This window comes from Rhinopithecus roxellana, chromosome 1 (genome assembly GCF_007565055.1).
Source record: "Rhinopithecus roxellana isolate Shanxi Qingling chromosome 1, ASM756505v1, whole genome shotgun sequence".
In the NCBI taxonomy this organism is placed as follows: Eukaryota; Metazoa; Chordata; class Mammalia; order Primates; family Cercopithecidae; genus Rhinopithecus; species Rhinopithecus roxellana.
The window spans coordinates 21322613-21340881 of NC_044549.1; the positions used below are offsets into that span (position 1 = coordinate 21322613).

The window sequence follows — 18269 nt, forward strand, 5'->3', positions numbered from 1 at the left end:
TCAGTATGAAATACAATCATGGTCTACTGATTTAATTTGTATTTATTTCATCTCCATCTAGGAAGGATGAATATGAATAATCAGAATTTAAATGTTAAATAACAAAAACTGTTTAAAATTACTTAAAATAAAGGTATCTTTTTACAGTATTGAGTGTAAAATACTTAACTATTGACTAGGCATAAAGCAGATTAGATAATCTGCAGACCCTTACTTTAAACAGGATCTGCTAGATAAACTTACAAATGTATTTTTTGAATTCTGTAACTCAGCTTGCCTAGGAAAGTAAGGGAAATATCCAGATAACAAAAAATAGATGGAACTAAAGCCTGATGTACCAAAAGCTGAAACTTGGGGTGTTCTTGGTGGTGATAGTAGAGATTTTAGCCTCCATAATTTAAGGAATTGCCATCTGGTGTCTACATGGTGTAGGCCCTTGGTCCTAGTCCCTTAGTAGGCCATGCTTTCAAGAACAATATTTTAGAAAAGTCTACCTTGATACAGGAAAAGTCAAGGAAGCTTGACTCTTATACCTTGGGCCATCGGGGGCTTGGGAAGTATCCCTTGAGGATTCATAATTGTGGTCCTTAAGTGAGCTGGGTTTAAATTTAAACTATCCGTGTAGTTTGGTAACTCCGAAGCCCAGATGTTACCATTTTAGAAAAATCTCAGAAGAAAGGCCAAAATCTCTTTTGAGGGGTGTATTCTCAATCCAGGTCACATAGGTTTCTCACAGACAAAACTGTAAGACACACGAAGCTGTCATGTAAGCAAGAACCACTGGACACAACTAATAGTAGGATTAGATTTTCAAGAACTTTTGTTAATATATGTGATAGTCTACAAAATTAAAAGTTATTTAAGACATAAAAGAAGGAATAAGAATATAAAAGTGGCCAGGCATGGTGACTCATGTCTGTAATCCCAGCACTTTGAGAGGCCAAGGCGGACAGATTGAGCGCAGGAGTTCGCGACTGGCCTGGGCAACACGGTGAAACCCCGTCTCTACTGAAATACAAAAAATTAGCCAGCTGTGGTGGCGGCGCCTGTAGTCCCAGCTACTTGAGAGGCTGAGGCAGGAGAATTGCTTGAACCCAGGAGGTGGAGGTTGCAGTGAGCTGAGATCGTGCCACTGCACTCCAGCCTGGGTGACAGAGCGAGACACCATCTCAGGAAATAAAAAACAAAAAAACAAGAATGTAAGAGCAAGGTGCTATTGTGCTATGGAAAAAGAATAGATTTTAAAAAGAACTTAAAGTAACTTGGAAATGAGAAATATAATCATTGAAATTAAACACTAAGTGGATAGGTTAAACACATTAGTCATAGCTAAAAAGAGAATTAGTGAACTGCAAAGGAAATCCAAATAAATTACAGAGTTAAGCACAAGAACACAGGCAAAGAGAAGGTGAAAATGAGAACATCCAGAATATTTCTATTCAGAGTTTCAAGAAGGAGAGAATGGGGGAGCGGAAACATGTTGAGGTAATGACTAAAGAAATTTTCAGAAATATATAAAAGATATAAACCCTCAAATTCAGAAGGCACAGGGAGCCTTGAGCAGGGATAAGTAAAGGCAGATCCCTGCTGGACATATTGTCATGAAACTGGAAAATGTCTAAGACAGAGAGATTACCTTAAAAGTAGCCAGAGCGAATAAGACTGATCACATATGACACAATTAGACTGATGGTAGACTTCTTCATAGTAATAATAGAAGCTAAAATACAGTAGTATCACAGTTGCAAACAGTTAAGAAAAATAACTAGAAAAGTAGCATCCTGGCCGGGTGCGGTGGCTCAAGCCTGTAATCCCAGCACTTTGGGAGGCCGAGACGGGCGGATCACGAGGTCAGGAGATCGAGACCATCCTGGCTAACACGGTGAAACCCCGTCTCTACTAAAAAATACAAAAAACTAGCCGGGTGTGGTGGCGGGCGCCTGTAGTCCCAGCTACTCGGGAGGCTGAGGCAGGAGAATGGCGTGAACCCGGGAGGCGGAGCTTGCAGTGAGCTGAGATCCGGCCACTGCACTCCAGCCTGGGTGACAGAGTGAGACTCCATCTCAAAAAAAAAAAAAAAAAAAGTAGCATCCTATACTCCACTAAATTTCACGAATGAGGAGAAGTACAAATACTTTGACAGACTGAGAATTTACCACTCACAGACCCTTGTTAAAATAATTTTTAACAGTGGTCTTCATCAAGAAATAAATTTAGTTCAGAAGGTGGTGAAAGATGCAAGAAGCAATGTGAGCAGATAAACTGTTGCTTGATCCCAGGCCCTCAGTAGGGTAAGCTTTCAAAACCAATATTTTAGAAAAGCTTTTCCCTTGATACAGGAAAAGTCAAGGAAGCTTAACTCTTAAATCTTGGGCTGTCAGGGGATTGGGAAGCACTAATGAAATTAATGTGTACGTTTTAATGAGCATTGATTGTTAACAAAAAATTAATAGTTTTAGGGAATAAAAACAATTTGGGACAAGAATACTGGGCAGTAATATGTAAGAAAGGAAGGGATGATAAGAATACAAATATTTTAAGGACTTATTTGGGAGGAAGATTGTAATTAACTTTAGATTTTTTAAATTGCATACTACAAATGCAGAAGTATGCATGATATATACATGTAAGAGTTATTATTGAAAAATTAGACATTCTCAGGAAAGGAGAAAAAAAGAAAACAAAAGGGTACCTGTTCAGTTCAGTAGAAAGTGGTGGCAGAATAAAAGAAATAGAAAGCTTAATAGATAGAACAAAATACTAATCACAGTACACAGAAATTGACTACATATATCAGTTAAAATAATCTCTTAATGGAGTTTAAAAAAAATTCAGTTCCATGCTACTTCCAAGAGACATAAAATATTATTATGCAAAGCTTGAAAGTAAAGGGCTAGAAAAAGAGACTAGACAAATGCAAAGAAAGCTGGTTATTAATAGAATAGACTTGTGTAAAAACTTGAGTAGTAATAGTCACTCTGTGATGATAAAAAGAATAATTCACTGCAACTGTATAACAATCTGAACACTTAATACGTGTTAGCTTTAGATGTTTTCCCCTAAGAAAAATTGGCAGAACAAAGATAAATCAATGAATGTACAATTATGGAAGAGCTGATAAATCAAGCAGGCTCAAACAGCCTTGGTCTTCTACATCTAGCAGTTAGGGAGAAATACAGTTTTTTGTTTGTTTGTTTGTTTTTGAGTACTCATAGTGCATTATAGAAGTTGACTGTAAATCAAGTCTTCCAGAAAATTCCAAGATGTAACAGAGAATAGATATCTTAAAGGTCGTATTCTCTGGCCTCTTTAGAGAACATTGGACAGGATATGTAACCCAGATTTCCCTACTTTTGGAGACAAATACAGTTTTAAATAAGTCAAAGAAGAAATAATAATGGGAATTAGAAATAAGTAGGTAATGACTTCTGTGTAACCAAGTTTTTAGAGAATGCTAAAGCTGTACTTAGAGTAGTACTTACAGCTTTAGATACTTATATTAGTAAACTGGATTGGAAAGTTTTGGAGGTATTCAAACAGTTACAAAAGGACAAAGCTCAAATAACTTGGAAGGAAATAATAAAGAGCAGACGTGAACTAGAAATCGGAATTGTTAGGATCAACAATTTTGAAAAGATGCTGTTGGCAAACCTTTATGAGGATTAGTTAAGGAGAAACAAGGCACAAATAAGCAATGTTAGAAATGAAAGGTTTATAGTAGAAACTTTAAAAATTTATATTATATATACCATGAATTCCTTTATTTAAATTTGAAAACTCAGGTGACATGGACAATTTCTTAGGGAAATTTAATGTACTATTTCAAGAAATAGAAAATTTGATTGCCCCAATTAACATTAAAGAAATTGGACCAACTATTATACCAAATACTTAAGGAACAGATGATTCTAAATTATACAAACTATTCAAGAGCATAGGCAAAGAGGGAATATGCACTAATTCATTTTGTGGGGTTAATATAACATTGACATGAAAACCAGCCAGGGAAAATGAAGACCAGTGTCACTTATGATCATAGATAGAAAATATTAAGTAATATTTACAAATCAAACTCATCAGTGAATATTAAAACACACCATTGTCAAAATTGCTCACCTAAGGAGTCTAAGATTGCTTTAAATTAGAAAATCACATACTACTTTCTATATAACAGATTAAAGGAGAAAAACTGAATCATCTCTAGATAAAGAAAAGCCATTCATATCTCAATCATGTTGAAAAGTCGTAGCAAACTATGAATAAAAGGGAATTCTTTTTTTTTTGAGACGGAGCCTCTCACTGTTGCCCAGGCTGGAGTGCAGTGGCTCGATCTCAGCTCACTGCAAGCTCCACCTCCCGGGTTCACGTCATTCTGCCTCAGCCTCCGGAGTCGCTGGGACTACAGGTGCCCACCACCACGCCTGGCTAATTTTTTTTTTTGTATTATTAGTAGAGACGGGGTTTCACCATGTTAGCCAGGATGGTCTTGATCTCCTGACCTCGTGATCCACCCACCTCGGCCTCCCAAAGTGCAGGGATTACAGGCGTGAGCCACTACGCCTTGTCAAAAGGGAATTATTTTACCTCATATGGGGGCATTTATTACATAGAACAACTGCTGTGTGCCTAATATAAAAGGATTATAAATGTAACATACCAATTATGATTATATCCAATGAAACATAGTTGGAATAAATCTAACAGTCTAGATTGTTTTGGACGAAACAAAATTATTTAAAATCAAGTAGAGGAATGGGTTTTAAGGAAAGGTACTCTGGGAGATTTGATTATGTCTGTGTTGTTTCATTTCTTAGTGGTTAGGAGCAAAGATGAAAAAAATATTAAGGTTTGGCCAGGCGTGGTGTCTCATGCCTGTAATCCCATCACTTTGGGAGGCCGAGGTGGGCAGATCATGAGTTCAGGAGCTCGAGATCAGCCTGGCCAACATGGCGAAACACTGTCTCTACCAAAAAAAAAAAGAACATTAGCTGGGCGTAGTGGTGCACGCCTGTAGTCCCAGCTACTTGGGAGGCTGAGGCAGAATTGCTGAACCCAGGAGGCAGAGGTTGCAGTGAGCCGGGATCAGGCCACTGCACTACAGCCTAGGTGACAGAGCAAGACTCTGTCTTGAAAAAAATATAAATATATATTAAGCTTTAACAAAGGTGGGTGTTTAGTAAGTTTATCTTGTTGTGTGCTTGAAATGGTTCATTAAAGTCTTCCAATTATATTCACACTAATGAAGATACATTATTATGTGTACTAGGGTTCTCCAGAGGGATGGAACCAATAAGATACATGGGAGTTTTTTTAGGGAGAATTGCAAGGTGATTACAAGGCGAAGTCCCATGATAGGCCATCTGCAAGCTGGGGAAAGAGAAGCTGATGCTGATAGTGGCTCAGTGACTCAGTTCAAGTCCAAAAGCCTGAAAACCAGGGAAGCTGATAGTGCAGCCTTTGTCTGTTGCCAAAGGCCCGAGAGTCCCCTGAGAAGCTGCTAATACAAGCCCTAGAGTCCAAAGACCAAAACTGGAGTCTCTTGTCCTGGAGTCTGATGTCCAAGGGCAGGAGGAATGGAAGCAAGCATCTGGCATAGGAAGGAGAGCGAGCTAAAGACCCAGCAAGCAAACTTATCTTCTTCTGCCTGTTTTCTCATAGCTGCACTGGCAGCTGATTGGGTGGTGCCCACCAACACTGAAGATGGGTTTTCCTCTCCTGGTTCACTGATTCAAATGTCAGTCTCTTCTGGTAACACCCTTACAGACACACCTGGGAACAGTACTTTACCAATCATCTAGGCATTCCTCAATCTAATCAAGCTGACAACTAATATTAACTTAATCAATTTAAACTTAGTTAATTGAAACTTTTAATCAAATATAATTTGGAGCTTAGTGCTCTTAAACCCACTAAGTAGATAATAACAGATTATAGGCCATACTAGGCATGTAAGTGCAAGGTTCTTAAACATTCTCGTAAGATGTATCAGTGTGCTCCAGAGACTACCAGGAGCACACCTGTAGTTGAATGAAGTTGGGTTTACAGACTTACTGCAGCAAGGGAGAATGAATACCGTGGAGAACAATAGGATGTTTTACAAATATGTTAGAAAAGAATTTTTTTGTTGGGCTTGGGTTTGTGTTAGCTGATTTTGGATAAGGTTCAAGGAAGTACAACTTTGCCTTGGATGCTCCTAGGAAGTAGAGATGATTCTATGATTGGATATCTTATCAAATATTATCTAGAAGGTGAGAGGAATAAATCTTACTAAATCTTATCTGGAGGGTGGGAGGAATGAATTGAGGCTAAAGCTGTAGTTGGTAAAGCAGTAGCAGTCACTCATATTAGCCAGGATAAAAGGTTGTTTGGTCCTTTTTCTGGTGTGGTCAGCGTTCTTGTTTTTGTCTGAGTTTTGACATGGTTATGGACTGTTGATCTATACAGATGATAGTCTTCTGTGATGTTGGTGTTCTTTGAAATATTTATGTTCAACAGGAGAACACCACAGCCTACCTGTGAGTGCCAGGCCAGCTTCTAGCAACACTAAGGCCTATCTTACTGTACCAGACCAGTTTCTGGCTGCTAGGAGCTATTTTTCTCCTCAAATATTGGAGAAAAAATAGTAATACTAAGTGAAAACCAATAATTAATTGATGTAGATAGGAGATTGTATTGAACTTCATAGGTGTGCAGGGAGTATGTGAATTACTGGTGAGTTTTCTTCTAAAAGCTTATAATTGGTGGTTTGATTTTGAAACATATTTAACAAAGAATTGCCCTGAACTTTTATTTTCACATAGATGGCCTTTTCTAATTAGGTGCTTCAGGAGTTTGTATGTATGTATACTGGCAATGCGTAAAGCATTTTAGTTTAGTTTTTGAACTCCTGTCTTGGGGTTTGCAATCAGAGCCTTGTGTCACTTTTTTTTCTTTTCTTTTTAAAAATAACCTGAGTGTTGACAGTGTTTGTTGCTGAATGAAGGAATTCATTTTTTTCAGTCAACTAAAAATCATTTGGTCTGGCATCAAATCATTTGACTTTTTTTCCATAATAAGTTATTAGCCATAGAGAATTCCTTTTTTTAAAAAAAGTTACTCCATTACATTGATATCTTCTTTTTGTTATTTTAAAGGAATTGTATTTATTTTTCCTTGTTGCATATTATTAGTATACTTATTCATGAACTTCTAATTTTAAGCAAATAAATGTTTTTATTTCAGTTAATGGCCAACCAAGACCCCTTGAATCAAGTCAGGTCAAATATCTCCGTCGAGAACTGATAGAACTTCGAAATAAAGTGAATCGTTTATTGGATAGCTTGGAACCACCTGGAGAACTTGGACCTTCCACCAATATTCCTGAAAATGGTAAACCCTGAATCCATTGTATTCTGATTTATTGTTCTTATGTCTTTTTGGAAGTTTGTAAAAACTCTTTTTAAGTGGGAGAAGGATGGCACCCCCAGTGTCACTCTTGCTCCTCTGCCTCTCTACTAGTATTTGTGTCTGTGTTCCTAAACCTTGCTGTTCATCAAGATTACTAGGAGGTTTCATTATACCAATTCCTGGATCTCATCATAGACCTACTGGAGTTTAGCACCTGGAAATCCCATTTTTAAAGTGTTTTCTGGGTGATTCTTTCACAACTAGTCTTAGACTTTTGGGTTTATTACACGGGTCAGTTTTCAAATCCTCTTGACACATGAACCTTTTTAGTATAATAGATAAGTAATGAACCTTGGGAATTGAAAATCATTTCATGAATATTACGTAGTGTTGGAAGTAGTTTTAACTAAAAATCACCTAGATTAGTAATATTCATTAAAAATGGTACATTGTAAAGTTGAAACACAATTTTTAATAATATTTAAAGAAAAACTTTTTTTTCCCCGTTTTATAGATGACATGTACTATTCGTGTTAAGATAAACCTAGAAGTATCGACATTTGGAACTGACATAATTTTGGGACCAAATGTATTTTAAAATGTGGACTGAAATTTAAGTATGTGTTATGACTTGAAAGTAGAGTTAAAAAACTGCTTTCTTCTTTTAAGATTCTTAGATGTTGCTTTTAAAGAAAACTCTTATTATTTTTTACAAATTCTTTGTTTGCTTATAATTTTCATATGTTTAAAACTGTCCATATTGTGAAATAGTAATTTAAAAAAATCTGGTCTGGATGACTGCATGTAAAGGGCTTAACACGAGATAATTTTTGTGGATAAATGGCATGTGTTCTGTTTTTGGCCGTTAAATAATTTGGGAGTTTTTGTTTTCTGTTTTTATTTTAGTTACAGTTTAAATAAAGACGTATTTTCCATCATTTCTCCCTTCCTGTCTTCTAATAATCATGTGGAATTATGTTAATGATAGATGGTTAATAAATATTTGGTGATTGATTAGTGATTTCTAGTTCCACTTCTATTTCAGAGCATAAGGGGACAATTTTTCTAGAAGAATTCATAGATGCTGATACAACATTTGCATATAATTTCAGGGGATTTAACCATCTGCAAAATATTAAGAAATGTAGATGAGAATTTAACCAGTATAGCCAGTACTGTTCAGAAATTAGCCACAGGGGCCCGCATTCTACTCTCAGGAATGGATTTATGAATTTTTTGATTCAGGTGAAACTTTTTCCTCACCTCTTTCTTGCTACTGTTTATGCTTCATTCTTTGTTTCTGTATTTTTATACATATTATTGTTAGCTTTTTACCTATGTTAACGTAAAAGATGTTAAAATTGGTTTCTTCTCTGCATCTTGGAAGTCATGCCATGTGTTGTTTTCTTGTATGGCCATCTTCTAGTTATTGTGTCCTGTCTGACGTATCTGATGATAAGATGATATAAGAATAATACAATCTGCATTTTATTTTTAGAGATAGTTCTAATTTAAAAAAAAGAAAAACAAAAACAAAAAAACCCTACATCAGAAACTGAAATCTAGTCCACAAAATGAAATAGTCCACAAAATAGTCCACAAAATGAAATTGCCAAATCAGCTGTCAGTGCTGTTTAGAACCTGTGGATTACCCTCACCAAGAAATGTGGCCGCCTGTGGTCTTCAGCTCTCTGTTACAGCGGTTCTTGGATGCTTGTTTTCCTCCAAGAGGCAAATGATGTGTAAACTACCTTAGATAGAAGATTGACCTGTTGGCGGTATCTCCAGCAGCTAATGGAGCAAGTAGTAGGACATATAGTGTGTTTCCTGATCGTTTTGTTTTGTGATAAGTGAAAAGAGGCATAGGTAGTGAGATGTGAGGGGAAACAATTTGTAAGACTGACGTGGTATGCTCTTGGGATTAGAGGAAGGAACTTGGTAAGGAAGGTAGATAACTGGTAGATGTGTTTTAAAGGAATACTTCTAGGGGTTTTCCTTTTCCAAAAACTTAGAAAATATTAGGGTAGCCTGGAATGGTATGTTAGGAATGAATGAGCTGCCAGCCAGTGTGCGCTGTGGGTACTTATATTCCATTTAGCACTTAGTTTTTTTCAGAAGATACATTTTGTATTGATTACAGGAGTGATCTAAGAACAGATGTTCATTTACTTACTTGGTAACAAAAGTGATAATCATTGCTCCTTAACTGAGTAAATGGTAACAACAGTCCTTTTGTTTACTTGTTCCTGTGTTTTGTTTGTTTTGATGTCTTTTGTATCTTGGACTTGGATTCCTATTTGTAAAATGTAGCTTATTCTTGAACTCTTTCTTTCGAAAGACAGTAGTATAAATGCCTGTGGAATATCTTAATATCCTTAGAAGAAAAGCATGATTTTAAATTTAACCTGCTCATAATATTTAACATTTTGTTTTTTTGTTGTTGTTGTTTTAACCATTTTATTATAGAAAAGTTTAAGTATATACGAAAGTAGACATTATAATGAATCCCATAAACCCACATACACTTTCAACAGTTACCAACTTACGGTATCATATAATTATGCTACACACACTTCTACCACTCCTGTGACCTAGACTGGAGTGCAGTGCTAGGATCTCAGCTCGCTACAAACTTCTCCTCCTGGGTTCAAGTGATTCTCGTGACTCAGCCTCCTGAGTAGCTGGGATTACAGGCGTGCATCACTGTGCCTGGCTAATTTTTGTATTTTTGGTAGAGATGGGGTTTTGCCAGCCTGGTCTTGAGCTCCTAGCCTCAAGTGATCTACCCACCTTGGCCTCCTGCCGGGATTACAGACATGAGCTATCGCACCCGGCTCCCCTCCTGTATTATTTTGATGCAGATCCCATATACATCATTTTATCTGTAAGCATTTGAATAAGTATTTTAATAAGTAATACATATTAAAATAGAAGGTAGCAAATTCAAAAATGTTTTTAATGTGCCATTTATGGAAGATTATGAATTAATTATGGTTGGCTTGATTTCCATGTAATTTAATAGTGGACCACTAGATAGTAAAAATGAAGTGTAAAATTTGAGATTATAACCTTAGTTAAGTTTCTTTTTATAAAATAAAGCCTTAGTTCCTATAGTTGTTATTTCCAGAGTGCCCAGTGGGGTATCTGATACTAGGATATAGGTCATTGGGCTCCAAAAAAAACCAAAACAGTAAAATGTTTCTCTTTATCCAGGAGCTTGTATTTTTTTCGTCTAATACTTCTTACGAAAGGAGGTAAATAACTTTTTTGGAAAAGCTGTTGTTCATCTTGTTTCTTTTTGCCCTCTCCTCCCTGGTACTAGAAGTAAAAATACTTAAAAAAGTGTAAAGAAAGTAAAATGATTTATAATCTTATATTCAGACATACTTAACATTCCAGACTATCGTTGTACACATACGTTATTTCCCTATCTTGTACGTTTAGGCCTTACTGAGTATAGATAAAAAGGAAGCACGTTTTTGTTTATTCCTCTCTTCTTGCAGATACTGTGGATGGTAGGGAAGAAAAGCCTGCTTCTGATTCTTCTGGAAAACAGTCTACTCAGGTTATGGCAGCAAGTATGTCTGCTTTTGATCCTTTAAAAAACCAAGATGAAATCAATAAAAATGTTATGTCAGCGTTTGGCTTAACAGATGATCAGGTTTCAGGTAAGTTAGTTTCCAACTCCTTTATACCCTTCCTTTCCTTCATCTTTCCTTTCTTCTCTTTCGTTCTTTCTTTAATTGAAGAATAACTTGGATATGGTGAAGTGCACAAATCTTAAGTGTTCTGTTTAACAAGTTTTTACATATTTGTACACTTATGTAAAAGACTAACTAGATTAAGATGTAGATTATTTCCAGTACTCAGAAGGCTTTCTTACGTCCTCTCCCCAACAGTAGCTCCCTCCCTCTTAAAGAAAAACCAATGTTGGGTTCAAGTAAATTTTTGAAAGTAAAATTTAGAAAGTTTTAAAAAATCTGAACTATTTTATAATTTGATTAGTTGCAGTATTGGAATTGTATTTGATTTGTCTTTTCTCTTAGAGAAATTGAAAATTATATGTAGATTTTCTGGTTAAATTGCTTGAGTATAGAGTGGATTTTTATATAAACAAATTTTTAACCTTAAAGCAGTACCTATATTGTTTTATTCTTTTTAACTTTTGGTTGTAATTTCTTCATTATTTTTTCCCGCTTCTTTTTCTCTTTTCGGATTCTAATAACATACATTGGAGAGCTTGATACTGTCTCATGGGTCATGAAGGTTCATTTTTCTTCAGTCTTCTCTGTTCTTCAGGTTAGGTGATTTCTGTTGAACTCTTCAGGGTCGCTGTGATTTCTAATATGCTGTTGAACCTTTCTAGTGAATTATTTAATTGTGCTTTCAGTTCTAGAATTTCCATTGAGTTTTTATAGTTTCTGTTTTTCTGTTGAGATTATTTTACGTTCGTTAAGACTACATTTTCCTTTAATTGTTTGAATGTATTTATGTTTGATCCTTTAAAAATATTTAGAATAGCTGCTTTAAAATGTTATCTGCAACATCTAACACTTGGACCCATTTGGAGTCAGTTTCTATTGACTGGGTTCCTCTCCCCCACACACATTCCCCAACTCCAGTAGGGTCACATTTTTCTGTTTCTTTGCCTGTCTAATAGTGTTTGGTCGAAAACTAGACATTCTGGTTAATATGTTGTAGTGACTTGGGATTCTTTATATTCTTTTGAGGATCTTGCAGGGAGTACATTTGTGTGGACTTTATCAACATAAATAACAAACAGAAAAGGGCTCTCTAAAAGAAAAAGGTATTTGGGAATAGAGCATTGCATTGAAAATATGCATGCCGTAGTAAACTATGTGCGTATTCAGTGAGGTAAAGTCAGGTAAAGGTTTTTAAAGGAAAAAATGAGGAGAAAACATAATTGTTTTGAAATAATTATTGTTGGCTACAAAGATCATTAGCAAGAGTGATGCCAGTCTGAGGTTGGACAGGCAGTTTCTGGGCAGATGTCCTCACAGTCAACAGAAGTATTGATTTATTTATTTTTGCAAAGTTGTGATGGCCTTTGTGTGGGCTTGTGGTTTTTGAACTCTTTTGTGATGGTTTTTCTAAGAATCCTCTCTTCATGGCCATATCAGAGTTTTTTATATTTTTCAACATTAATGATTTCCTTTTGGTTTTGATAACTTTCACATACTGAAAACTACTCCTTCTTTCTCCCTATGGTGTGGAGCAGCTGATATGTATGCTCAGTCCTTTCAGCTTGCTCCAGGTGCTGCTTTTTCTCTGAGCCTTCTTGAGATATCCTCCTCCGCTCTCCCAGCCCTACAGTCAGCTGGGGATTTGGGCAGAGTATATATACCTAGATTTTGGGTCTTACCCTTTCAGTGCCACCCTCACCTCAGGGATTTTCCTCCTAAATCTTCAGCTGCTTGTCCAGCCATGAGGTGGTTAACACTGTGGTTTTCTGCCATTGGAGCTGCAGAGGTCAGCGCTTTTAATTCTTACCCATTCTAGTTTTATTGGGGTAAACTCTGGTGTCTGGTTGACTTTCAATTATTTCAAATAGTTCTTTTGTTCATGTTTTTAGTTGTTACCTGGGGGAGAGTTTATCTGATGGATTTACTTTGCCTTTATCAGTAGTTGGAAATGTATATAGTCTATTCATTTTGTATTTCTTAGAGACTTTCATGGAATTACTCACTAAATAAAATTGTGTGAAAATCTGATGAGGTCAGACTTTTAAATTTTGATTTAAATGTACTGTATTCCAGGTAGAATAATATTATTATGATTCACATTATTTGAAGACTGTTTTTCTCACAGCTTTGTGTGTTGAATTATAGTTGGAAAAACTGTACACATGGCCAGGATACTTTTGTAGTTCTTCAGGTGTGATGTGATAAAAATATGGCTTATTACAATAATGAATGTGGCAATGGGAATGAGGGATAAAATATTACAAAGATGGAATGAACATTAACTGTCATAAATTACATATAAGGGAGGAAAGAGGAGCCAAAGTAACAAATGCATATATATTTAGGCTAATAACATAGTGTCTTTTATAGGAAGAATGTGTATATGTATTTATCTACATAGATATAAATTTAAGTAAAATGGTGGTAGATAGAAACCATCATCGATTTTATTCTGGCAATCATCAGTCTCTCTTGCATTACCACTATTATATCCTAGTTTAGGTTCTTATTAATACTTGGACTGTCAGCTGTCAACTGTGCCTAATACTGTGGTAAGTTCTGGGGATACATCAGAGCAGAAGATAGAGGTTTGCCCTTAGAGAAATTAGTCTGCTGATAATAGCAAGTACTTATATGGAACTTTCTGAGTAGTGGTCACTTTTATAAGCTTTTGCTGTATAATTCCTTTTATAAACCCGTGCCATAAGCTCTTGTTAACTCATAATCCTCACAATAACCTTATGAAATAGGAATTAGTATATCCTTTGTACAGATGAGGAAACTGAGGCACAGAAAGAGATGATGTAACATTTTCAGAGTTACACAGCTAGTGAGTGACAGCACTAGGATTTGAACCTAGGTAGTCTAGCTCCAAAGCCTATGCTTTTAACCACTCTTCTGCATTGCTAAAGCAGAAAGAATTTAAAGGAATAAGACATATTTACATTGTCCTCAGAATCTGTTTTTTGACTGTCACAGCATTGGAACTGTAGTATATTCTCTTCGTTCATTTCTGTGTTCATCATTTTGGAAGAATTACAGTGTCTCCGTATGTAAGTTAGAGTGCTAGGCCTTGTGAGGCAGACAAAAACAGTCAACGGTCAGGAGCCCGGCCAAAAGACCGCAGAGGCTTTAAGAGTGAAAGGGGGAGCTGTTCAGAAATGCAAAGTAGAAGTCAGTATGGGTTAATAAAAGTAAACTAGATAGAAGCTCACTAGTGGAAAAAGTATTCATGAGTCAAGAAGGCTTACTAGAAGTGTGGAATTATAATTGGATTTTAAATAATGTCATATTTAAATATGTGAATGTTATATTTAAATATATGGGGTATAGTGGAGAGAACAGTGATAAATTAAATAGAGGTCAAGAAATATTAGATATGTTATGGGAGTTGGGAGAAGTTAGTTTAGCTGAAAGGGAGACGTGTGAGAAGAGAAATTGTGAGAAATAATGTTTGGACCCTTAATGCCAAACTAGGGGGTTGAACTTAATTTATGGGCAGTGAAGAATCCTGGAAGAATGAAGTGATAATTTTGGTTGATATGCAGAATACCTTGCTTGGAGTAGGAGGATATTGGCATTGCAGACATGAGTTTTGTTTTTTTGCAAGAAGAGGTTAAGACTCAGGAATATAGTGCTTTACACTTTATAAGGAAGGACTTCCACTTTATAAGGAAGCTTTGGATTAAGAGACTGGAACAAAGGAAAAAATAAAGTACATACATTTAATGTAAAAAGCCATATTTGTGGTTATATACTTATTCTATAGTACTTTTAGTATCTTTTAACCAGATTTATTCCTTGAGCTTACTGGGGGAAGGCCATGTATTGGATACTAAACTGACTTGTTTTTTGACTATTCAGGGCCACCCAGTGCTCCTGCAGAAGATCGTTCAGGAACACCCGACAGCATTGCTTCCTCCTCCTCAGCAGCTCACCCACCAGGAGTTCAGCCACAGCAACCACCATACACGGGAGCTCAGACACAAGCAGGTCAGATTGAAGGTAAAATAGAGTTTAGAACACATATTTGGGAAAGTACATGTGAAGTGTTTATTGCAGCATTGTTGTAAACACTTCATGTATTTAGTCATGCCTTAAACGCAGGAAAAATTTTGATGTGCTGACAGATTTGATGTTAAAAAAACCAAATAGAACAATATGTCAGGTTTGTTTCCAATTAATGGAATGAAAAAAAAACCTTAAAAAAGTGTTTCTATAGATAGAGTGAAAGACCAGTCATTAGTCAGTGGTGACCCTCGTGGAGGGTAGTGAAGTTCAGACTGGTGATTTCACACTTTATTTTGTGTTATGCTTACGTGCTGTTTTATCTGCCTCCTTTCTTCAGCATCCGTGCGTGATTTTTCTAATTTAAAAAGATTTCTAAATACAGGTAAAGGATAACTTCAGTTGTAGTGGATTTTTTGGGTAAGATTAGTAGCCTTTTGTAATTTTGTAAATTTAGCAATATGTCTTTAATGGAAAAAAGCAGTGTATTTTGAGTCAGACTTTTTCTTCTGAAATAATCCATCCTTGGATATGCAGTTTAGTCTCTCTGGGTTTTGATATTCTTTCACTGTAAAATGTGAAAATTGGACTAAACACAGTGGTTTCGAAAGAGTGTCTTTAGTTCTGAATGAAATATAACTTGAAAGCTCTGTATTTAAAATAGGGGATTGAGGGGCAACAGACTTGAGACAGCAGACATTAAGGTGCCTCGTTGAAAACCTTGGAGTTCTGCAGAACGGGACTAAGTATTTACTAATCTCTAGGGTGCCTTCCAGATTAAATGTGGTTTTTGTGTTGCCTGGGCGTGTTGGGACCTTTAAAACCACGTTCCACTTCAGAACAAACACCAGGTGGCGCTCTAACTATTTGTTTAATGGGTCAGATAGTGGTATAATGTATTTCCAGCACCCAAAGCAAGTGATCAAAGTTATCAATCACATTAAAACAAAAACAAAACATAGCCTAAAATGAACTGACCACTTTTGGAATAGAAGCCTATCATCCTGTGGTGATATTTTCAGAGTTACCTGGCTAGGTGTGGTGGCTCACGCCTATAATCCCAGTGCTTTGGGAGGCTGAGCCAGGAGGATCACTTGAGCCCAGGAGTTTGTGACTAAGCTGGGTGACATAGTGAGATCCTGTCCCTATAAATAAACGATTTAAAAAAGCCATGTGCTATGGCATGTGCCTATAGTTCCAGCTACTTGGGAAGCTGAAGTGGAAGGATTGTTTGCATTGTTGAATTGAAGCAGTCTGGGCTGCAGTGAGCTGTGATCACTCCACTGCACTCCAGCCTGGGCAACAGAATGAGACCCTGTCTCAAAAACAAAGCCCAAAAAAAAAAAAAAAAAAAACAACACTCCACAGAGTTGTCTGTTGGATGAACACCAGTCATTATGGAGTAGCAGGTGACATTTTACTGATGAATCAGTGGTTTGTGAAGAATTTCTTATTAAGCCTTTTCTCAACCAACTAGTTAACTCCTCCTCTGCACCAAAATGCTACTGCCAAAACTAGAACAAACTAGAACTAAAGCAGATATGGGCTGAAATAGACAAAAGCAGAGTATAGGTATGATGAGAGTTTAATGCCTACATCAAGTGAACTAAAGATTTGTTTTTAAATAAATCCCATTTTAAGCAGTGTATACTGTGTACTGTGTAAGCAGTGTATAATGTATACTATGATACAGTGACAGTTGGAAGGATCATTGTACCAAATAATGTTTGCTGTTTATGTATAAATAAATGGGAATTAAGGCTTTACTAGCAATATCTAAGCATACTATGAAGTGTTTGTTTTAATTGAGCATTTTCAAATAAGTAAAATTTTAAAAATGTGAAAGGACATACAGTGAAAATTCTCTCTCCCACCTCTGTCCACAGCAACCAAATTCCTTTTTCCAGAGATAGCAGATTAACACTGTTTATATGCATTTAATTCTTTTAAGTAATATTGTATGCCTTGCTACAATTAACTGTTAGCTTACATTAAAACATACAGTATGAAAATTATGCAATTAATATGTGACATCGTTTAAACTATTAATAACTGATCTAATTCTAGATCAGTGCTGTCCAAAAGAATTATGGTAGAAGCCACATGTAATTTTTCTATTTAGCTGCATTAGAAAAATGTTTAAGAAAAGGTAAAATTTTATTTAGCCTAATGTATCCAACGTGTAATCACTATTAAAAAGTTAATTTTTTTGGTACTGTGTATTGGAAGGCTGGGATTTGACACTGATTCGGAACACTTCAAACAACAAACAACATATCACAATTCAGACAAGCCACATTTCAGGTGCTCAGTAGCCACATGTGGCTAGTGACTATTTTAAGAGCACAGCTTTAGATAAATATATTCATTATTTATAGATTCCCAGCGTTAATTATAGGTTACCTTAATAAATACTTTTTGATGTATAATGAGTCTTTGACGTTGCCAGTTATCTAGATCAACTACTGGTTATAATTTGAGCAGAATTACCAACATAAAATGTGTTACTTATAATTTATTAACATAGCAATCTCTTACAATGTGTAATAGTCCAAACTAAAATTAAGAATCCTGAGTTGTTACTTAACTCCCATAAAAGGGACCTTGGAACTGTGAATTTTATTCCAAATAAATATAGTCTTAATATGTTGTTCAGTTAAAAGGATCAACAAGATATTGAGCATCATTAAAAAAACCAAAAGGGATAATGTTACCCTTCTTCATATAAAGCCAGTGCCTGTTACTGGAAGACTGTGTGATGTTGCCAGAAATGTAACTGGTAAGGAGAAGAACGCCAAAAATCATCAGAGACCAGGAGACATTGCTGTTTGACAAACTGAAAAAATGAAAAAACATATAATTAAAATCCGTAAAATCATATGCCAATATAATGAAAAGTATATGCCAAAATCATATGCCAATATGCCAATATAATGAAAAGCTGAGTAGACTTTATGTAAATATTGAAACATACATAGAATAATCAACTCTTCATGTAGTCACGTGGCTTCAACATTTACCAATATTTTGGCATTCTTTTTTCATCATTTTTCCCCACTGCACCACTTTTAATTTGCTGGAGTAGTTTAAATCAAATTATGAACAGCTTATTATAGTCAGCTATTTCAATATGTATGTCTAACTGATAATCTTCTTTTTAATATAACCACC

At 35.9% G+C, this 18269-nt stretch overlaps 1 protein-coding gene across 7 annotated transcripts in view; it reads left to right on the top strand.

Annotated features, from left to right (window-relative positions):
- Positions 1-18269, top strand: part of TFG (trafficking from ER to golgi regulator) — a 40137-nt gene that overhangs the window by 12364 nt on the left and 9504 nt on the right. For 6 of the 7 annotated variants that reach the window (XM_010368848.2, XM_030940202.1, XM_030940222.1 and 3 more), the window contains exons 4-6: positions 7222-7368; positions 10890-11054; positions 14955-15095. In XM_010368848.2, coding sequence (XP_010367150.1) covers positions 7222-7368; positions 10890-11054; positions 14955-15095 — 453 coding nt within the window. The remainder of the gene's footprint in view (positions 1-7221; positions 7369-10889; positions 11055-14954; positions 15096-18269) is intronic. The other variant, XM_030940239.1, reaches the window with a different exon arrangement.